Source organism: Rhineura floridana, chromosome 11 (genome assembly GCF_030035675.1).
Source record: "Rhineura floridana isolate rRhiFlo1 chromosome 11, rRhiFlo1.hap2, whole genome shotgun sequence".
NCBI lineage: Eukaryota > Metazoa > Chordata > Lepidosauria > Squamata > Rhineuridae > Rhineura > Rhineura floridana.
Window position 1 is genome coordinate 61305450 of NC_084490.1, and position 17037 is coordinate 61322486.

The 17037-nt window shown below is 41.5% G+C and overlaps 1 protein-coding gene across 1 annotated transcript in view; it reads right to left on the minus strand.

Moving 5' to 3' along the window:
- Positions 1 to 17037, minus strand: part of HGSNAT (heparan-alpha-glucosaminide N-acetyltransferase) — a 40276-nt gene that overhangs the window by 21925 nt on the left and 1314 nt on the right. The window contains exons 2-7 of the mRNA XM_061591043.1: positions 12399 to 12514; positions 11304 to 11440; positions 9713 to 9834; positions 6856 to 6925; positions 1412 to 1481; positions 367 to 476 (exon numbers count right to left, since the gene is read on the minus strand). Of these exons, the coding sequence (XP_061447027.1) occupies positions 367 to 476; positions 1412 to 1481; positions 6856 to 6925; positions 9713 to 9834; positions 11304 to 11440; positions 12399 to 12514 (625 nt within the window). The remainder of the gene's footprint in view (positions 1 to 366; positions 477 to 1411; positions 1482 to 6855; positions 6926 to 9712; positions 9835 to 11303; positions 11441 to 12398; positions 12515 to 17037) is intronic.

The window sequence follows — 17037 nt, forward strand, 5'->3', positions numbered from 1 at the left end:
GATTATGACTGGACATCAGGAAAAACTTCCTAACCATTAGAGCCATACGACAATGGAATCAATTACCTAGAGAGGTAGTGGGCTCTCTGACACTGGAGGCATTCAAGAGGTAGCTGGACAGCCATCTGTCGGGAATGCTTTGATTTGGATTCCTGCATTGAGGAGGGGGTTGGACTTGATGACCTTATAGGCCCCTTCCAACTCCACTATTCTATGATTCTATGATCACTTAATCTTTGTTTATTGCTGAGCTTTTCATGGTGTCTAGCACAAGTGGATTCTCCTTTCAATGAATCTTACAAAAGGAAACAGCTGAGAACCATATTTAAAGTATATGGTAAGAATTTTTTCATAGCTGCAAGTTACCCTCTAAAGGTGTCCAGGGAACGAAGTCTTTGTAGGGAGGAAGCAACACTCCATATCCCAGCTGGCAAATTGCCATCAATGCAATCTGTTCTGCTTGGGGATCCAAGCTCCTTAAAATCAAAGGAAACATTAGCATTGAGATTGATGGGCGTTAATAAAGTCCTACCCATTTAATATAGTGTGTGTGTGTGTTCTGTGTTCTGTGAAAGATGTTCCTATTAAGTGCTACCAATTTCAGTGTGAGACCTTGGTCCAGTGACCACTGCAGCAGTCCAGTACTTCAGTGTTGGCTGGAACCATATCCAGGACACTATTTTTCTATACAACAGGTCCATGTCCTCTATTGAATCAGCTAATGTTATTACTATTCCCATTGTGTGCTAATGAGGAACTGAAATTGTGAAAGTAATTTGCACACATTTTAGGGCTCCTCTTAATTATTTTGGGCTGGCTATTTATCAGATCTTGGGTTTTACTAGACCAAGAAAAATATTGAAGAAAGGTAAACCCCTTCTTTATAAAAAAGTGAATAGTCTTTCAGTGGAATACTCTCCTCTCTCAAAGCTATCACAGAGGCCAAAATTAAAGTCACACTAGTAATTTGCGGCTATCATATTTTCAGGCTTCAATCTTATATTCAGTTACCTGGGAATAAGCCCACTAAAATGAATGGCATGTTGTCTTGCCTCCTGGACTCTCCCCTCAGCCAAGATCTGAGTCTGATTTATACTCATGAACCTTATTGGATGTCTGAGTGACTGAATTGCCTTTCTGAAAAATGATTGCACTTGAGATTATGCTGAGTGATGGCTGATCTGTGATAGCGGTTTCATACATGGATAATATTACTTGGTGCTTCACTCATCAAGTAATCAACATGCATGTGTGAACTCACCTTAACTCAGCCATCTTTGTGAAGACAAAAACCCAGTTATCAAAGAATGTTCTTATGACCTCTTTTGTGTACCCCTCAAACTTTTGAGTAAATTCTTGATAGTGTTTTAAAATGTATGTTATTGCAATTTATATTATTGCAAGAGCTTACTGAATTAATAAGTCGATCAGTTTCTGTAGGATTCATCTTCTTGAAAAGCCAATTTCTGATTGGTTCAATGCTGTGAATGAGTAATAAATAAAGGTCAGATTTTATTCCTTGGTAAGAGTACCTTAAGTGTTTGATCTAGCTAGCAATTGATACCACTTGATATCCTGTCCTTTAGTTTACAATGAAAATTGCAGGGAACCATACCATGATGGCTACAACAGTAAAAATACAACAAATGGTACAACATAGTAACAGCCTAAAAGAATCAGCTGCATAGCAGAATAAAAGTAAATAATTAAAAATGTTAAACCTCAGTAAATAAAAATATCTTCACCACACACTACAAAAAAAAAGATGGTACTCCCTGGGAAGAGTGTTCCAGAGAAAGGGCACTGCCACCGAAAAGGTCCCTTTCCTTGGTTGCAACTCACTTTAAAACAGAAGGTGCGGTGTGGGTATGTACAGAAAGGTCTCTGCACATGACCACTATGTTTGGGCATGTTCATGTACTGTAGGAGTAGGAAGCCCTTTACATAATCAGATCCTAAGCTATATAGGGCTTGTACAGGTTTAAAATAAATGCTTTGAGTTGTACTCTGAGGTGGAGTGGCAGCCAATGAAGTTGTTTAAGTACTTGTGGAATGTGTTCTGTCTGATCAGTCCCACTCAATAGTCTAGCAGCTGTCTTCTGGACAAACTGAAGTTTTTGAGTAGTCTTCAAAGGCTTCTCCATGTGCCACATATTGCTATAGTCTAACCTAGAGGTTACCAGAGGACAGGTGCCAGTGATCAGGCTATTTCAGTGCAGGAGAAGCTAGTGCACCAGCCTCAGCTAGCAGAAGGTTCTTCTGGGTGGCATCAGCATACTGATAGCACCTCACTCCAAATGTCTAGGTGACCTCACTTAGCCATTTCATGTAGATGTTGAACATGGGAGACAAAACAGAGCACTGTAAAATAGCACAGCACAAGGGTATGGGGCAGAACAATGGTCCTCCAGCACCAGTTTCTGGAAATATCCATCCAGCTAGATAAGAACAGAACCATTGGACCACAGTGCCCTTGATCCCTATCCTGGAATGTCAATCCGCAAGGATACCAGGATCAGTGATAGACATGAGAGGTCCTTCTCCCAGGATATGTCATCCGTTAAGGTAAACAAAGCCATTTCAGTGACATATGCAAGCAAATGAAAATGTTACATATAATAAACATCAGCCAAGAGGGTTTTGTATTAGACTGCTACCTGGCTGCAAAAGTAAATCTGAAAGGAAAGGTTAGAACCCAGGAGACATAAATTTTCAAAGTCCAGAGTAGGCTTCTCTAGGAGCAGTGCCATAACCATCTCCTTTAAGGCTGTTGAAACCACTACCTCTCACAAGGAGGAAGTAATCACTTCCTTGACCCAGCTGGTCATCCCTCTCCTGTAAGATGTTAAGCCAGGACAGAAAACGGTTGAGCGAATAGGCAGCAGGATGCACACCTCCAAGCATTGTGTCCATATCTTCAAATGTTTTCTTGCTACAGAGTCATTTGTGATTGCGGCTAATGAAAGGGCAAGAAAGCCATTTATGAATCAGTGGACATTAACATTTGTTTCATTTGTATAGCTTGTGTTATCAGGGAAGAATGCAAAAAGACAATACCTCTAGTTAAAAACAGAATGACCTCAATGGATGACTGAAGAAACTCTTAAAATGGTTCAAGAGAGAAGGAAAGCAAAAGCATAAGGAGATAGAAACACAGTCAGAATCCTAAATGCAACAATACAGCGACTAGTACGTAGGGACAAAGAGAACTATTACATAGTTACTGTATAGAAATAGACAAGGACAACAAAAAGGGTAGAACAAGAACCCTGTTCCAAAAGATTAGAGAAATGAAAGGGAAATTTAAACCAAGAGTAGGGATGTTGAATAATCAACAGGGGAACACACTGATTGACCGAGATAAAATAAAAGGAAGATGGAAGCAATACACTGAAGAACTCTATAAAAGAGATGCCAGGATGACAGATTCATTCACGGAGGAACCATATGATGAAGAACCAGAAATTTTAGAATGCGAGGTGAAAGCTGCTCTTAAAATACTTGGAAGAAACAAATTACCAGGAATAGATGGCATACCAATAGAGTTGCTATAAGCTACTAAGACTGAATCTGTCCGAATTTTGACAAAAATGTGTCAAGAAATATGGAAAACTAAACAATGGCCCACAGACTGGAAGCGTTCCATATACATCCCAATTCCAAAGAAAGGGGATCCCAGGGAATGCAGTAATTATCAAACTATTGCCTTAATATCCCATGCAAGTAAAGTAATGCTCAAGATTCTACAGCAAAGGCTCTTACCATATATGGAGCGAGAAATGCCAGATGTCCAAGCTGGATTTAGAAAGGGAAGAGGCACCAGAGATCATATCGCAAACATATGTTGGATAATGGAATGGACCAAGGAATTTCGGAAGAAAATCACCCTGTGCTTTATATATTACAGCAAAGCCTTTGACTGTGTAGATCATGAAAAACTATGGAATGCTTTAAAAGAAATGGGGGTGTCACAACATCTGATTGTCCTGATGCACAACCTATACTCTGCACAAGAGGCTACTGTAAGGACAGAATATGGAGAAACCAATTTGTTCCCCATTGGAAAGGGTGTGAGACAGGGGTGTATTTTATCACCCTATTTATTTAATCTATACGCAGAACATATCATAGGGAAAACAGGACTGGACCAAGATGAAGGAGATGTGAAAATTGGAAGGAGAAATATCAATAATTTAAGATATGCAGACGATACCATACTACTAGCAGAAAGCAGTAATGATTTGAAACGTATGCTGATGAAAGTAAAAGAGGAAAGCACAGAAGCAGGACTACAGCTGAACGTCAAAAAGACTAAAGTAATGTCAACAGAAGATTTATGTAACTTTACAGTTGACAATGAGGACATTGAACTTGTCAAGGATTATCAATGCCTTGGCGCAGTCATTAACCAAAATGGAGACAATAATCAAGAAATCAGAAGAAGGCTAGGACTGGGGAGGGCAGCTGTGAGAGAACTAGAAAAGGTCCTCAAATGCAAAGATGTATCACTGAACACTAAAGGCCAGGATCATTCAGACCATGGTATTTCCGATCTCTATGTATGGATGTGAAAGTTGGACAGTGAAAAAAGCAGGTAAGAGAAAAATCAACTCGTTTGAAATGTGGTGTTGGAGGAGAGCTTTGCAGATACCATGGACTGCAAAAAAGACAAATAATTGTGTGTTAGAACAAATTAAACCAGACCTATCACTAGAAGCTAAAATGATGAAACTGAGGTTATCATACTTTGGACACATCATGAGAAAAGACAATAATGCGGGAAAAACAGAAGGGAGTAGAAGAAGAGGAAGGCCAAACAAGAGATGGATTGATTCCCTAAAGGAAGCCACAGACCTGAACGTACAAGATCTGAACAGGGTGGTTCATGACAGATGCTCTTGGAGGTTGCTGATTCATAGGGTCGCCATAAGTCGTAGTCGACTTGGAGGCACATAACAACAACAAAGCTTACAAATGACAGAATTAAGGTTTCCCAAGGTATTTCCTGGGACAAGAAGCAAAGGAGGGCAGGGCTTCTGAATCTTTACTAGCTGTGTAGAACAGATAATTACAGATGTTTCTGTCACTTGCCAAAATTTAAATGAGGATCCCTTTGGGAAAACCATGTTGCTTCTGTATTTCATACTGCTGTTGGAAACTGCTGGTTGTTTTAGAACACCCTTAAGGATTATATTAAACCTCATTAGTTTCTTATGATGTATTTTTACAAAATAGGTAAGTGTGCAAATTAAATTCAGACATGACAATCTAAACAAAACCTCAGCAATACCACAAATAACATACAGATACATTCACAAAGATGCACCAGTAAGACACATTTTTTCCATTATACACACATCCATTGTTATTATTTTTAATCTATGGGCATGGCTTTTTCAGTAGCTAGTTCCTCAGTGTGTGTGATAAAAATCAGGTAATTCAGTTAGGTAGCTGATATGCCAAAAACCTTTATTCAGCCAGCTGTGTTGGTCAAGTCAGGCAGCAAACTTTCAGATTGTACAGAATCCTTTTTCTAAGCAGAAAGGTCTGTGCATAGGCATCTGCAAGGCTACAGCCTGGATCTAGAAGATGTTTTCATGCAGTGTTAAAATCTCTATAAGTCTAGACTACCACTGTCACTAAAAAGCATTATTACTTAATTTGGAGTACAACAGATGGCTTTTCATAATGCTCAAACTTTGGTGTATAGCGAGCATTACAGCCCCATAAAGTGTTATCTGGCTCAGATTACAAGGCAGAGAAGAACTCCATCTTGCCTGTGTGCTTCCTGACTCCTCCACTAATCAAGTGATGTGGCAAGCAGCAGCAGCAGCAGCAGCGAGGTCTTGTTTGAATCCTTCCTAGAACCTTGAATGTTGCTACAGTAGCATCCCAGACTCCTGGGTACTGTAGTTTATTCCAGGCACCTAAGTTCTTTGGATGTCCATTAGGTGCCAGAAAAATTACATGTCCTAGGGCTCTTGATGTCAGGAGCCATGGGACATATAGTATCCAGGACTTCTGGCATTCATATCAAGGATGCTGTTGTTCTAGGAAAATATGCAGTTCCCAGGATCCCTGGCGCCTAAGACACTGCCAGAACAATATTCCAGCAAGTGTTGGGGTGGGATGCCTTGATGCCTCAAGAGTCTTGCTGTAAGTCTTGCCATTGGGTAATTGATAAAGGAGTGGTAGGGCAGGCTCCAGGAGTGCGCAGGCATAGTCATATCAGAAGCACAACAGTGTCAAAAGAGGGCTTGGAATAAATACAGACATAATTTTTAAGGAACACTCACTGAGCCAATGTTAAATTAAGGGGAAAAGCTGCATTTGTTCATCACTATTCTCGATCACTGTGGGAGACTGTGGAGTCAGACTGTGCTTTATAAGAATGGAACAAGATGGTGATTAAGTGGGAGACTGAGTTCTGAAGATTTCAAGAGTGAACCAGAACTAGCACATTGTCAACTTGACTTTCCCCCATTTTGCAGTAATGTGTAAATTACTGCAAAATTTAATTTTTTCTGAGTGGGACTACTGAAGCATGCCAACTATTGCTAGACATCATTGGCTCGCATTCACTTTCATCCTTTGCTTGAAGTCTGTGTGTGTCCCTTTGATATTAGCAGCCCAGTTTCTAAATGATTATATCATTCTGAGTATATGAATTTGATTGGTCATTATATATTTTTGACATGGGAACCTGGTTTTCAACTAATGCTCTTTGAGCCAGAAGTAATTAAGTCCCATCGCATAAGCCACATTCCCAAACTGTATAAATTAAGTGTTCCCAGTAAGTAAGATAGCAGGAGAAACAAGCAAACTTAGGCATCTCTTATTATGACATTTACTTACCTCACACAAAACTGTCCCAATCTCAGAATAGAGAAAATTCCCACGAAGATAAGAAATGCAAAGAAAATAGCTATGCAAAGAGAAATGGAAAACTTTGATTATTCCAAATCTCAAAGTACAGTTCTGGCCAGAATCTTTCATATCTGCATAAACAATTAAGGCCCACTCATCTCCCCCCGGCGCAGTTTTTATTGAATGCATGCTAAGATCTCAAGGCAGTAAACAAAGCTTATTTTAAAAAAAACAAAATATAAAAACATAAGAGCCTGCTGGATCAGACCAATGACCCTTGTAATCCAGCATCTCGTTCTCACAGTGGCCAACCAGATGCCCATGGGAAACCCACAAGTAAGACCTGAAGTGCAAGAGTACTCTCCCTTCCTGCAGTTTCCAGCAACTGGCATTCAGAAGCATACTGCCTCCAACTATGGAGGCAGAGCATAGCCATCATGGCTAGTAGCTGTTGATAGCCTTATCTTCCATGAATTTGACGAATCCTCTTTTAAAGCCATCCAACAAGAGAAAAAGTGTGATGTGCTTCAGGAGCATCTCTAACTGGATTCACAGCAGATAGATTTCTCTCTCACATTGACTAGTTCTTTGTGACAATCCAAAGCTTGCAAACCAGTATTATTGTTGCACCTCTTCCAAGATGCTTTCTGAGGGACTAGCATTGAAGAGGGGCAGGATTATTATAGAGCCAGAAGAGCGGCTGTATACTATAGCCAGCGTGGATTTTTCACATTCCGCAATGTTAAATTGAAAATACCCCCATGCCATTTTGATGCTTCCCATAAGCTCATTTCAAAACAAAACCTTACAAAACTTATAGTCCTGAATTCAGAAACGCTTGCTTAACAACCCTGTCAATTTTCATGGTGATACACAAAACAGTCAGAGAGAATTGAGAGTTCAAAGAGAGGGGAAAAAACCCAGAGCCCTTTTGGACTTTTTTCTGTCAGAGCTCTCATAATCTGTTGAAATTCATTAAAAATCAGCCATGTTCACAGAGTACCTGGAATCCTATTACTGACCTTGCCCCATACTCTGACCTTCATCTTCTGCTGTTTAAAAGTTTAAAAAAATGCCTGGCTGATTTTTAATTAATTTAATAAATTTTGCATTGAACTGAATGATAGTGTCGGGCATGCTCAATAAGAACCAACTGTCAGTATTCTAAGAGCCAGACTCACAACTGCTGGGCTTGGCTAATCAGGGGGCCACACCCACACCAGACATTTGTTTAACAGTCAGACTTTGATTTCACTTGAGACAGTCATGGCTTCCCCCAAAGAATCCTGCGAAGCGTAGCATGTGAAGGGTGCTGAGAGGAGACTTCTATTCCACTGACAGAGCTCCAGTGGCCAGACTGGTTTAACAGTCAGCCACTCTGATTTAAGGTCTGTGAGAACAGCGCATCTCCTAGCAACTCTCAGAACCCTTCACTAACTACATTTCCCAGGATTTTTTCAGAGAAGCCATGACTGCCCAAAGTGAAATAAGACCTTGTATGGATGTGGCCAGGGAACAGCTTTGGTTTAAATTTGGGTGAGAGACTACATGTGCCTGCTGTAGAATGAAAAGATGGGGGAAAGGCTGAAAAGCAATGATACTCTTCACAATGTTTCTTTTGGAAAGGAAAGGGGCTTTCTCTCTGCCCAGTGCCCACCCACCCAATCTCCTCCCCCTTCCTCCTCCTCTCTCCCGGGTCAGTGTTGGACTATGACCTGGGAGACCAGGGTTCAAACCCCACACAGTCATGAAGCTCACTGGGTGACCTTGGGCAAGTCGCTGCCTCTCAGCCTCAGAGGAAGGCAATGGTAAAACCACCTCTGTTTACCATGAAAACCCTATTCATAGGGTTGCCATAAGTCGGGATCGACTAGAAGGCAGTCCATTTCCATTTTCAAACATGACTGCACAGAAATAAATCCCATTGAACTCACAGTATACAAATGATCAAACCCACCCTCCTTCTCCTATTCCCTCCCTCTTGCCCCTCCCCTCCCCCTTCCTTTGCCCCTCCCTTCCCTTCCCCACCCCCTTCCAACCCCTCCTTCCCCTTCCCCCTACTCCCCCTCCCCTTCCTCCTCCCTATGGTCAGTTTCACCTATCTTAAGCATGATTGCACGGGAGTAAATACCATTGAACTCTATAAGCATGCAAATGATGACCTGCCTTTCCTCTCCTCTCCCTTCCTCCTCCCCTCTTCCTTCTTCCTCCTCCCCTGCCCACTCCAGCCCTCCCTCCCCCCAGTCAGTTTTACCTATCTTAAGCATGATTGCACGGGAGTAAATCCCAATGAACTCAATAAACATGCAAATGATCAAAACTGTCCTCCTCCCCTCCCCCTCCTGCTTGCTCCCCTCCCCCTCCTCCCCTCTGCCCTCCCTTCCCTCCTTCTCCCGTCCCCATCCCCTGTGGTCAGGTTCACCTATCCTAAGCATGATTGCAGGGGAGTAAATCCCACTAACTCAATAAGCATGGAAATGATCAATCCATTCTCAGCAAACTTGCACAGGATCCCATTTCTTACCTCCCGGATTAAAAAGCAGGGAAATTCACCAATAGGCAAAAAACCTTGCGGTTTAAGAACATACCTATAGCCCACAGATATTTCTATCAAACTTTTAAAAGCAGGGAAATTGGGCAGCTATAGTGAATGCACCAGGGAAGCAGGAGACCTGACCTCTCTCAGATATTGGACTGCCCTACAAATTTGTACAACCCCTTCCCTGGCCTTAATTTGCCCAGAGGCATCTACACATATCAATTAGCATATGCAGTTATGTTCTGCATGTTTTGATACTTGGATTAAATAACATGGAAAAAATCATAAAAGCATAAAGTAACATACGGAGGTAGCTGTTGAAAGGACTTTGATTTATAACTATTTTGCATGAAACATTCAGGATGCTGCCATTGATACTCCCAACCACTAGGGAGTAGTTTCCAAATTCTTCAAAATGATACTGTATCCTGCAAAACAGTGAATGGAAAAATATCCTGAAAATTACTTTAAATTAGAACCACCTGTGAAATTACACGGACACAGTGGAGTGTGTGAGAAGAGTCACACATAAATAACTACATCCTAGCATGGCCTAAATAACTGACCCACCGTTTGCCAATGTGCTAACACTTCCCTACAGCTGGCTGTGATGACTTACTACCTCCCTCACCCTGATGCGCACAGGGCCAGTTGATCCAAAGATATCTGACACCTGTGCAGTTTGTGTAGAAAGAGTGCTTTAAGTGTGGTGATATGATTGCTTGTCTCTATCCCGCCCTGCAGAACATGCAAAACAATCAGTTTAGTATTTGTGACCATTTAAGTGACAGCAGGCAAACAAGATAGAAGCTTAAGGGATCCATTTACCTGCTTAAACTTGCTGGGTTCTCCTTATCTCCATTTTCTGCTTCCCTCTCCTCTCTTTCCTTATTTTTGCAACCCTTCTCTACAGTGGGTAGAGACACACTTGCAGTTGTGCTGGCTTCAGTGCGTCTCCAGCTCTGTTTTCCGAAGTTGGAGACACACGCTAGTCAAACCTTGCCCCTTTTTACATGGGGAAATGCAGCTCTAGTGTGTTTCTCCATAAAATCAGCTTGAAGCTGCAATCAAAACTGTTTGATATATAATCTGTTTGCCAATCCGTGGTGTGTCCAATGAAAACACTATGCTGTAGGCTGGCCTGAGACTGGCCGAAAGCTTTGCTATGGGCAGTCCTAAAGGTCTGAGATCAGCAGCAGGGAAGGGAAATGTGCCCAGCCATGGGAAAACTCACTTTAAACACATTTTAAACTGAAGCCAGAGAAAATGGCTGTGAACACCTAGTCACCTACAGCAAAGCGTTTCCATTAGCCACACCTGAAGGGGGAACGGGTTGATCTGCCAATCAGTTGTGACATATCTTTGAAGCTGAATTAAAAAATTACACTCAAGCTGCTCCCACCAGGTTTTATAGTATTAAGGGGCAGGGTTTGACTAATGTTTTCAGAAGAGAGAGGTAGAGACGCATTCGAACCAGCAGAACAGTGAGTGTGTTTCTACCCAACGTCTGGCTGCTTTTGAAGCAGCTAGTGTGTCTGTAGCCAGTCTCTTGTATCTGTGTCGCCATCTAATTTATTCAGCACTATGGTGATCTTCCCACTGTCTTCTTTCTCGTTATAAATTCAGACTATCTTTTCTAGTTCTCCTGCTTCAGCTACTGCAGAATTACCTAAATTCTCCAATGATGGTTACCTGCGGAACTGTTTACATAAAAGTATACATTTGTTCAAGCTAATAAAAGAATTTAGTCTAGTTTTGGACAAATTATTCATGCAGGTGACTTTCCTGAGGTCTGTAATTTTACTAAAGAATAACCATAGCAAGGTCATGGGGACATCACAAACGCTGGCAACTGTGAGCTATTTCAAGGTATATTATATTAAAAGAAAGCACTAACCTGCAAAGTTCATTGTTATCTTTAGCGTTATTGACCATGAGGGTGACTGTATGCCGAGAATCCACAACAACAGCTCTAATAGTAGGAACTTCAGGTGTTCTGTTGATGGGGAAAGAAATCATTTCCTGATGCTTGCACTAGAAAATAAGGGGAAATGAGCATTGATAAGAAATAAAGCCAGGCAAGATTAGATATAGCAAAAATGCCAATCTTTGATATACAAAGTAAATAGAAGGGTTGCTAGGCTTAGAGCAAGGCAAGTGGTGGTTTGTTCAGAAAGAAGAAATGATTATCAGACAAAATTGTACAATGGTACCCTAAAATAATAATAAAAAACCCTAGGTGATCTCAGTTTCATAACGTTCAGAATTACAGTCGCTGAAATTAAAAGTGCACTAATTCAACTAGTCTATTTGCACGTTTTCTTGGGATGAGAGTCCAGGAGTAATTTTTCCCATTAAGAATGTTTCAGCTTTCATAGGCTCAGTTCAGACATGAACCATGGTTTACAAAGTTTAATTGTAGTTTGTCACAATATCTAAATCAACAAACTATTCAGTTGTTGCTCTACCTCCAACACACTACCAGGCCACAGACACAGGAGTGGGTGTAAAATTAAACCATTTCAGTTGCCCTCACTGTTGGTTCCCTGAGTACACACTCTTCCCATTCTAGCCTATAGCCATGTTTCTTTACCCAGTTGCCTGCCCTTCTTTAGCAGATTAGGAAACATTCAATATTTTAAGGGTTATAACTATTGAGCCAAGAGTTGAGGCTTCTGCATAGCCACAATGAGCTGATTATAGACAACAATACCAGAATCTGTTTTCTTCTGTTTCTCCCTTTACCTCAAGATATTCTACTAAACTGTGTGTGGGAGGGGTACTACAGGGCTCAGCCCTTTCCCATACTCCTGAGTCCTGGAGGCCCCTCTGTTTTCAAGGCCCCAAGCCCCAGTCCTCCTTTCCCTGTGCCAGTTTCTGGAAAATAATGAACTAGAAAATTATATGCAATTTGTGTCACTTTATTCTAATTGTAGGGTTTTTAGGGTGGCATTCTAGAACTCCTACCCACCTACCAATGAATCTGAATTACCTGGTAACAATAATCTGAGAGCCAATAGATGGTCAAGTTCTCACTGGGCAGCTCATTATGAATTTGTAGCAGGGCCTGATCAATTTTCAGATCCCAGAGTGGTCGTCTGGATATGTCTGTTAGGGATACAAATGGACAGAGAGCTTCAGTCAATTTTTATGGCAATCTGATGAACGAAAAATTCTCGAATGACAGATCCTTTCAGGTTTATATACCCTGAAGTCTCATATAAATCCCATCAACATCTTTGCAAATGAAGACACAGTGTCACACAACTCTTGTAGAAAACTTCCTATACAACCAATAGGAGCAGGTTTACTTTCTCTCCCTCTCCATTTTGACCAATTTTACTTTTTTATTATATCCATGAAGGAAGAAAAATCTTTTCAATGGGTAGCAACTGAAGTGAGAACATCAGCAGGGAAAATAAATGTGGGGAAGGTAGACTGAAATGGAAGAAACAAAGAGAGGTGTCAGGCAGGGATACAGTCTGGCATCTGCATTATTCCATGATTATCTAAAGAGACTACAAGTCCATATTAATTCCAATTAATATCAAGTAACAACTGCTGATATTAGGCAGTCTGGTAAATGCTAACTATAATCCTTACCATTAGTACACCAAACAAAAAATTATAATAAAGCTTTGTATTAAACAATGGTGTTCATGCATGTGAGAGTGCACGTGCAAGAGTAGGGGGTGGTCACAACCACTATTGGCCAAAGATGAATGTGGTCCTTAAAGGTTAGCCACCCCTGCTCTAGTTATTTAATTGGTATTCCTTTCAATACGAGTATATATGGATTAGCTTTCCCCCTCTTGGTTTCAAAACATCTGGCACCTTGCATTCAGATAAACCTGTTTCACGCTGTCAGGCTATTCACTGAACTAGCCCAATAGTGTCTACTCTGACTGGCAACAGCTCAGCAGGGTATCAAGCAGAGAAAGATTTCTCCCAGCTCTTCCTTGAGCTGGACTTCCTTGAGATATGGGCAAATGCCTATATACAGGGTCACAGGGGGTCACAGACGTGTTACTTTTTTGGGAGAGGGTCTCTATGTTTGAGCCAGTCAGCATGAAGATGGAGCGCATTAGCCAATGAGAAGAGTATTTGTCCTATTGTGCTGACTGGAGCCAATCGGAGTGAAAAAAAGCGACTGAGCCACTGAGAAGACTCTTCTCAGTAGCTAACACACAGCCTCCCCTTTCATGCTGATTTACTCCTAGGGATGTCTGTTGTAGTGGAGTGTGGACTCATGAAACGATAGGGAGAGCAAGAAAGACAAAGGAAAGTGGAAAGGGGAGCATAGCTGTGACGGTGTGTGATGTGACTATCATGAAGGGACCCTGCACTTCTGAATTTGCCACTACACTACTCTCTCTCTCTCTCTCTTCGTATGTGTGTAATATAGCTTCAAAATGGCAATGACAGAAGATATCTTTTAAAATCAGTATATAAATATGGAGCGTCTATATCTTAAAGCAACGTACATTTTTCCAGAAAAAAATCATTGCTACCAATCATTTATTTATTTAAATTAACAACATATTTGTCAGACATCAACAGATAGGCAAATGCTGATTGTAGAAGGCTATAATGGCAATCTTTAGAAATAACAAATATTTGAACAACCTGAAGCATCATGTTCTAAAAACATATTTTACATCAACAATCAAACATTATGCCAGGGTTTGAGCTCCAAATTGCATGGATTGTGCCTACAGTCTAAGGCATGCAAAGCATATGCTTGAATACTGTGCTGTGTCACTTCCTCTGAACTAAGTACCTCTGAACATGTACAAATTCTTCCCACAAGGGAAGTGATGTTTTCAAAAGAGAAACTAAGGACAAAGTGGCCCTGATCTCTTGGTCTTTTCTGCCTTTTAGTGAATATTTTTCTGTTCCAGCAAGCTTTTGTCTTGCTGGGCAGATATTTTTATATGGTGAATTTGGTTGAACCTATCTTTATTTTACATTTTTATTGTCATTTATTGTTATGAGATTGTGATATTTTAACAGTTGTAAGATGCCGTGAGAAATGAATGTGCATAAGGAGGGGATATAAATTTTTCTTATTTATGTATTTTTTTATTTATTAGATTTATATCCTACCTTTCCTCCCAGTAGGAGCCCAGGGTGGCAAACAAAAGCACTAAAAACACTCTAAAACATCATAAAAACAGACTTTAAAATATATTACAACAAAACATCCTTAAAGACATATTAAAACAACACATCTTTAAAAAATCTTTTTTTAAAAAGGTGTTAAAAACATATTAAAAAGCAATTCCAGCACAGATACAGACTGGGATAAGGTCTCTACTTAAAAGGCTTATTGAAAGAGGAAAGTCTTCAGTAGGTGCTGAAAAAATAACAGAGATGGCGCCTGTCTAATATTTAAGGGGAGGGAATTCCAGAGGGTAGGTGCCACTGCACTAAAGGTCCACTTCCTATGTTGTGCAGAATGGACTTCCTGATAAGATGGTATCTGCAGAAGGCCCTCATTTGCAAAGCGTAGTGATCAGCTGGGTATATACTATAAGGGTAAGATGATCTTTCAGATATCCTAGTCCTGAGCTGTATAAGGCTTTGTACACGAGAACCAGAACCTTGAACTTAACCTGGTAGCTAACCTAAGCCAGTGCAATTCTTTCAGCAGTGGGGTAACATGTCGGCGATACCCTGCCCCAGTGAGCAGTCTTGCTGCTGCATTTTGCACCAGCTGCAGCTTCTGGACCAACTTCAAGGGCAGCCCCACATAGAGCGCATTACAGTAATCCAGCCTGGAGGTTACCAGTGCATGAACAACAGTGGTCAGGCTATCCCGGTCCAGAAATAACTGAAGCTGGTAAAACGCACTCCTAGACACTGAGGTCACCTGGGCCTCTAGCGACAGATGGATCCAGGAGCACCCCCAGACTACAAAACTGCTCTTCCAGAGGTAGTACGATGCCATCCAAAGCAGGCAGCTGACCAATTATCCGAACTCAGGAATCACCAACCCACAGCACCTCTGTCTTGCTATGATTCACTCAGTTTATTGGCCCTCATCCAGCCCACCAGCAAGTCCAGGCAGCTTGCACGGCCTCTCCCAATTCAGAAGTTAAAGAGAAACAGAGTTGGGTATCATCAACGTACTGGTGACACTTTGCCCCAAATCTCCTGATGACCGCTCCCAAGTGCTTCATATTGATGTTAAACAGCATGGGGAACAAGACAGTACCCTGCGGCACCCCACAGCATAACTGCCAGGGGGGCAAAGGACAATCACCCAATGCTATTATCTGAAAATCATTGGAAGTGAGGCAAGAGCAACTCCTGTTTTGTTCTTTTGTTTATGTTGCAGAAGGGAGGTAGAGTTAGGGTCCTCTAGATGGCTAGGCTTGACAACCTTTACCTGTGATGCTCTGACTGTTCCTTCCATCGTTAGACTGATATGTCTTACGGAAGCTTATCTGCCCCTCCTCCTTCTGCCCTTTCCCTTCTTCTCTTCTTCGACTGTCTGAGAGACAGGAAACACCTTTCTCTGCTCTCTCCCTTCTGAGCCACGAGGGCAACTCCCAAACCTGGGTGTTGCGCCTCCACCTTAGTTAGTTAGAACTAGGTATGCCTTTCCTATCTACTATGTATTTCTATAAATAAAGTAGCTTTTCTTATTTTACTAAGTCTTAAGTCTCAGTGATCTCAATGCAAGGTAAAAGCCTGCTACTTAGGTAAACATACACACTGACACACAGCATCTCAGACCGTTGGCAATCTCTGCTAATATCTAAACAAATTTACATAACAAAAATGACCCTGCAGATAGGATTGGAACCACTGTAAAACAGTGTCTCCAACACCCATCTCACCAAGTTGGCTCAGAAAGATACCTTGTTAATGTTATCAAAAGCCGCTGAGAGATCAAGTAAGAATAACAGAATCACACTCCCATGTCCTTCTCCCAATAAAGGTCATCCATCAGGGTGACCAAGGCCGATTCAGTCCCATAACCAGGCCTGAACCCAGATTGGAATGGGTCAAGATAATCTGTTTCATCCAAGAGTACTTGCAATTGCTGCACCACATCCATCTCAATCGCCTTCCCTAAAAAGGGGGTATTTGCAACCGGGTGGTAGTTGTCACAAACCAGTGGGTCCAGGGTGGGCTTTTTCAGGAATGGTCGGATCACCACCTCTTTCAAGGCAGCTGGAACTACTCCCTCCTACAACGATGCATTGACCACACTCTGGATCTGCCCCTTTGGCAAGCTTTAATAAGCCAAGAAGGGCAAGTTGAGAGGACACGTTGCTGGCCACATCATCGCAAGCACCTTGTCCACGTCATCAGGCTGCATCAACTGAAATTGATCCCAAGAAGTTGCATCACCTGTTGCAATGGACACCTCACTGGGATCTGCAGTAAATGTGGATGGAGCATCAAGATTGCTATGGAGGTGAGCAACTTTACCCTCAAAGTGCCTTGCAAACAATTCACAGTGGGTCTCCGATGGGTCTAAAACTCCCATTTCCTGAAGTTGATGTCAACAGACCCCTGACAATCCAGAAAAGCTCCACTGGATGGCTACTTTGAAGAATAAAAGTAATGTAAAAAATGTTTTTCCTTTGAGAAACTTATTTGGCTAGCAACTTGTTGAG